The sequence below is a fragment of the Pseudorca crassidens genome, chromosome 11, assembly GCF_039906515.1.
Source record: "Pseudorca crassidens isolate mPseCra1 chromosome 11, mPseCra1.hap1, whole genome shotgun sequence".
In the NCBI taxonomy this organism is placed as follows: domain Eukaryota; kingdom Metazoa; phylum Chordata; class Mammalia; order Artiodactyla; family Delphinidae; genus Pseudorca; species Pseudorca crassidens.
The window spans coordinates 98,373,018-98,379,028 of NC_090306.1; the positions used below are offsets into that span (position 1 = coordinate 98,373,018).

Below are 6,011 nucleotides of genomic sequence, written 5' to 3' on the forward strand. Positions count from 1 at the left end.
CAGTAAATGGGAATATCATCCTTCCAGTTGCTCAAGACCCAAACTCTTGGGAGTCAACCAACTCGCATCGTGTTACACCCAACATCCAATCTACCATCAAACCCTGGTGGTTCTATCTCAAAATATATTCCAGGTTCATGATCACTTCTCACAACCTCACTGCTACCATCTTAGTCCCTTGACAGTTTCCCTGCTTCCACCCTTGCTCCCATACAGTCTACTCTCAACAGAGCAGCCAGGGTGATCACGTTTAAAATGTACATCTGCAAGTTGCTGCATGCTCAAAAGAACTTGTTCTAATAGCTAGTCAGCTGTCTTTCACACTCAGAGTTAAAATTCTTACACAATTTGGTCTCCTGAAACCATTTTGCCTCTTTGTTCCCTCCATGCCAGACACACAGGCCTCCAATGCCTATCCTAGAGCATATCAAACAAGCTTCCATTTCAGCGCCTTTACACTGGCTGAAAGCTTGATCTAACTGAATGAACCAGGACTCCTGAATCAGGCACTTCCATGAACTATTGTGTCATCTAATTCACGTAACAACTCTGTGAGGTAGGTGTCAATACCCCCACTTTACAGATTAGGAAAGTGAGGTTTACAGGCCACCCATCTAACAAGTGACGAGTTGGGGTTCAACTCCCATTAGCCTACACAGAACATGAGCTCTCAGTGCACTTTTGGGGGCCTAGGAGAAGGGGACTCAGTCAGTGATATTCCTCTGAAGTCCCAGTGACTCCACGTGCGTGTTGACAGCTAGAGAAGGATGTGAGAAAGGGCAGGCAAAGAGACAGGACGAGAACCACAGGGGAAGTTACTCAAACCAAGAGTGGAAAGTTTCAAGGAAAAGGGAGTGGTGTCAAATGGAAGCGAGAAATCCAGGAGCCCAAGCACCAAGCACATTCCTCATAGTAAACCACATATGTGGTAGACAGCGACTCTGATCTTGATTTAATTGAAAAAAGAAAGTATCCTCTCCTGCCAATGATATTGGCCAGAGATATCCCTGCTAGGTACTGCCACTTGTCTGCAGCAAGTGTGTGAAAATAGGCTGTAGTTAAGAATGTGATTCAGCAACACAGCTTCACACCTAGGTTTTCCTCTGGCCCAGTCAGACAAAGTTTGGGCGTGCGGTGGGGTGGGTTTAGGGGGACGACTGCCCTTTAAATTTCAGAAGGCAAAGAAAACGGCAATGAGCTTCTTCCTGACTCCCTGTGGCGGTGTGGGATCACCGCTGCCTACATCCCAGATATTCTGTAAGAGGTCAAAGCGGTAGCCAGGGGCGGAGGGTGAGTGTCGGGCCTCGCCCCAAATTCTTCCAGCAACATTTCGCCTATGCTCCATTCCTCTATGTCCCAGTCACGATACGATCTGCTTCTCATCCCCACCCCCCAGCCATATCCCGGTCTGGCCCCAGAAAAGCCCCACACCCCGCAGTGGCCCGGGCATACAGATCCCGCCTCACCACGGCTCCCGCCACGGCGTGGACCAGGCTTTCGTAGGACAGCACGGAAGCCATAGGTGCGGTTCCCGCAGACCTGGCCACAGTTTTCTCGCAGGAGCCGCAAACAGGCGGTAACAAGCGCCGGAGCCCCGAGCGGCAACGTCACCAGCTCCAACCCCTCAGGCCCACCTCCTCCAGAACTACTTCCGGGTCGCACGGCGCCCGCCCAGTCCCCCGGCCGTCGGCCGCAGGGGAAGGAAGAGGGAAAGACGGGACTGGGAACGCCCCTTGGCTCTGATTGGCCCCCGGGCCTTGCGCGGGGCGAGGCAGCACTGTGCTGCCCCTATCACGCGGAGCGGTGGGTCGGGCCGAAATTCAGTACGGGATGGGTCAGCTTCGACTTCCGCTACGTTCTCGGGACCTGGCCAGTCGTACTTCACACCTACTGCAACACTGGAGACTTCAGAAAACCTGGACAGCCTCATTTTTCTCCACTTCTCTCCATAAGATAAGATGGAGACAAGCAAGATGGGGGACTCATCTTCCTGTTTCTCTTTTGAGACTTTACTCGTATTTGCTCTCGCTAGTATTTTTAGTCACATTTTGGTCAAGAGGAAATAAATGTTGATTGGGCAAGGTTCTCCCCTCTGAAAAACCCTGGTGGGAGGAGAACTTGAGCTTCAGGAAATCAAAATGATCAGATGGAGGTGGGGACAAACTAGTAGGCACCCAGGAAAATCATTTGACCTCTTGGTTTCCTCCTTTGTGGAATGACAAGTGTTCATACCGTGAGGATTAGAAAAGTTAATTTACGTAGACGTACTTTATAAAATACCGAAAAAATTTACCATGTTACAAAGCGAAAACCCAAACTACACAGAAGTAGAAAAATCACATTCTAGCCCTCACCCACAATTACTCGAGCACCATAGCTTTGTGAGTCTGCCTGTTTCAGTACCAGTAAGTTTACTTTTATAATATCTTTGCTGATAGTCCTTGACTGCTTGCTACAGCCAGGCCCAGTGCTTTACGCCCTTTATCACATTTACTCCCAGGAAAGGGCCCCAACAATGTTTACCTGGTCATGTTTTCACAAAACTTGCATAAAATATTTTAAATGCTATTGGTTAAGATTCCTTTCCACTTAAACTCCCTTTCATTTACAGTGGTGCTACAGTGACGACAGCTAAGTTAAAAGCAAGTTTGGGCACACAGTTGGATTTAGAGATATTTATATGTATTAATACAGGTTACTGCTAGACATCCTATGTTAGGAATCGCTTCCAGGAATGCTCCCACCACTCCCTAAGGTCATGACATGAGGTGCAGGTCCAAAAGTCAAATGAAGATAGGATTCTGGCAGTGGAACACAAAAGCTTGTCCGCTGTAAAATGTAACCAGAGGACTCAGTTCTCACAGACTCCTACTTAAATTGGAAGCTCTCTCAAGAAAAAACTGGACTATGTAGCATACAGATTTATAAACACACTTTACAAATACTTTCCCTTTATGATGGTGATTGAACACAGTATTTTTCAGAATTACCATTTGTCGGGTATGACCTAGAGCAGACAGCACGTCTATCTGTGTGAAATCTTTTGCATCCCAGCTATCAAAAAATATTTTGATCAAGATGGAATTATCTATTCTATTGAAAACACAAAAGTCATATAATCAGAGTAGGCAGCAGAAAATGTAGCAATTCCATAGGTATATCCTTTATTAAATGGAACTATCTCTATAGTTGTGATGCTTGAGATATTTCCAATTTCTAAAAGTAACATTTTGCTCATTCTAAACATTCACTTTCACATCTCAGTATTCCTAATTATATACTGTTTTTCTTAAAGAGGGCTCCCTGAATTATATAAGCACTAAGTCCCACACTACATAAACGATATACTAAAAATTTAGCATCATTCTGTTCACAACCATACCATCATTACAAAATAGTTAAAAATAACCTAGCCATAACTGATTACCTTCCTATTTGTTTATACACTGCCATATGGTCAGGTTACTTACACCGCAACCTGAAAATATCCTCGTGATCTGCGAGTGAACTACTTAAGGACATCCTGATTATATACCAGATACCTAGAATTTCATAGCACTTACACATGAGTTTATGCTAATTCTATTTACCTCCTTACTACTCTGGTTCCACCTAATACTTAGAATCCAGTTTTAAAACTTTTGCCAACAAGACATGCCTTACTCAGTTTAGATTTGACTTCTTGAAGTTTACCAGCTATCCTTAACTATATTTTCCTATGTACTTTAGGCGACGTGCCCCCAAATATATGCACTCCAAAGTATGCTTTATTGGTTATAAATATTGGTACATACTAATTTTTTAAAATTACGGCACCAAGCTTTTTTTTTTTTTAGATGTTGTGGGTAGGAGTTTATTAATTTTTGCTGTGTTGGGTCTTCGTTTCTGTGCGAGGGCTTTCTCTAGTTATGGCAAGCGGGGGCCACTCGTCATCGCTGTGCGTGGGCCTCTCACCATCGCGGCCTCTCTTGTTGCGGAGCACAGGCTCCAGACGTGCAGGTTCAGTAGCTGTGGCTCACGGGCCTAGCTGCTCTGTGGCATGTGGGATCCTCCCAGACCAGGGCTCGAACCCGTGTCCCCTGCATTAGCAGGCAGATTCTCAACCACTGCGCCACCAGGGAAGCCCGGCACCAAACTTTTTAAAACTAATTATTTCTTGTCCCTCTAATTGGGCCCATCACAAGCGGACTAACAGCACAATTATGCCATCAGACTTCTACTAGGAAAAACCCCTGTGGAGGTGCATTGTCAGCACCAATGATATGATATGCCTTATTTAACTAATGCCCTTCAAATGTACATTTAGTTTTCAATTTCTTAAATGAACAGTTCTGCAAGAAGCAACCTAGTACACAGAGGGGAGGCAGCAGAGCATAGAATTTAGGAACAAGACATTTGAAGCCACACGCCTGATGAGAATCTCAGCTCCACAAATCAACTGTTACCTTGGACAATTTACATAAGTGCTTCAGTTTCCTCATCTATATAAAATGGGGAGGAGTACTCACCCTTGTGGTCATTACCAGAATCAAGTCAATACTTGCAGAATAAAAGTGCTTGGCACAGATTACTACTCACCTGATGTATGTGCCTACTTGGGTGCATTACTTTTAGATACGAGCAAATCTCTAAAATACTGCTTCTCCCTTATCCCATTAGGCCAGTATTTCCTAGTGTGGCAGATTGCTAGTTGTTACTCTGGGTCTTTTCTCCATTTCTCTGTAGTAGTAATTATTTTTGTTGGGCACATGACCACACAGCTATGGAATATTTTCTAGGTTTACTTGGAGCTAAATATTGTCTCAAGACAAAACAAAAATGACCAATGGGATATGAGGACAGAATGTTACTTCCATGGATTAGCATCAGTATCTCAGCATACACTTCCCTGGTGCCTTCTCCAGTTTTTTGGGGCTAGATGAACAGAGCAATGGAACAGAGCAAGCATCTTTGAACAGAGCAAGCATCTTTGAACAGAGCAATGGAAGCTCCCTTCTAAATACGGCACAAGTGCTTACCTCTGAACTGCGACCTGAAGAAATGTAAAGCTCTATTTTACTTAAGCTAATGTATTTTTAGGGGTCCTTGTTAACACTGTATAATCTAAAGTCTACTGTGCTTAGTAAATACCTTAGGATTAGTGATATAGAGACATAAAAGAAATGGAACATGTGCCGAAAAAAAGGGGAGTGGTGGTGGGAAGAGTCAATATCCAGTCTGAAGCCACACTTTATTTTTAACGTAGCTAGAAATATCCAATAACTCTCTCTCTCTCTCTCTCTATATATATATTTATTTATTTTAATAATGATGCCATTGATCACTGTGAATAAGCCAGGAACAAAGATCGCCATGTGTTTTTCTTTTTTTTTTTAAACCCCTCATTTATATATATTTATATATATATATTTATATTTATATATATATATATATATATATGTATTTTTTTTTTTTTTGGCGGTACGCAGGCCTCTCACTGTTGTGGCCTCTCCCGTTGCGGAGCACAGGCTCCAGACGCGCAGGCTCAGCGGCCATGGCTCACGGGCCCAGCCGCTCCGCGGCATGTGGGATTTTCCCGAACCGGGGCACAAACCCGCATCTCCTGCATCAGCAGGCGGACTCTCAACCACTGCGCCACCAGGGAAGCCCCTAACTATATATTTTTAAGCAGAAAAAAGGTCCTTTAGTTTTCCTTCTTATAGCATCATTGGCACAAGAACAGAACATTTCTGGTTTAGAAATGATGTTCAGTTTCTACAAAAATGAAGATGTACTTTGTATTAACTTAAAAGTCTAAAAAGCACAGGATACATTTTCAGACCAATTTTACTTTTACCCACGTATGGTAATATGTGCAATGTTAGAATGTACTTAGGTAATGTGTAAATCAAATGAAAAATCCAGAAGTAGCTGGTCCTGAATTACAGCACACACTGGAAATTTTGAGAAAGGAGAACACATATTAACAAAAAGAACACCAGCAAGCTCACACTCAAGTTTATATGCTGAGT

At 43.6% G+C, this 6,011-nt stretch overlaps 1 protein-coding gene across 2 annotated transcripts in view; it reads right to left on the reverse strand.

The window, feature by feature from the left end:
* SLC25A17 (solute carrier family 25 member 17) overlaps nt 1-1,655 on the reverse strand; it is a 46,640-nt gene extending 44,985 nt beyond the window's left edge. The window contains exon 1 of one of the 2 annotated variants that reach the window (XM_067698196.1): nt 1,470-1,655. In XM_067698196.1, the coding sequence (XP_067554297.1) occupies nt 1,470-1,520 (51 nt within the window). In that variant the 5' untranslated portion in view covers nt 1,521-1,655. Of the gene's footprint in view, nt 1-1,466 lie in introns of both variants that reach the window. The other variant, XM_067698195.1, reaches the window with a different exon arrangement.
* Nucleotides 1,656-6,011: the final 4,356 nt, after the last annotated feature.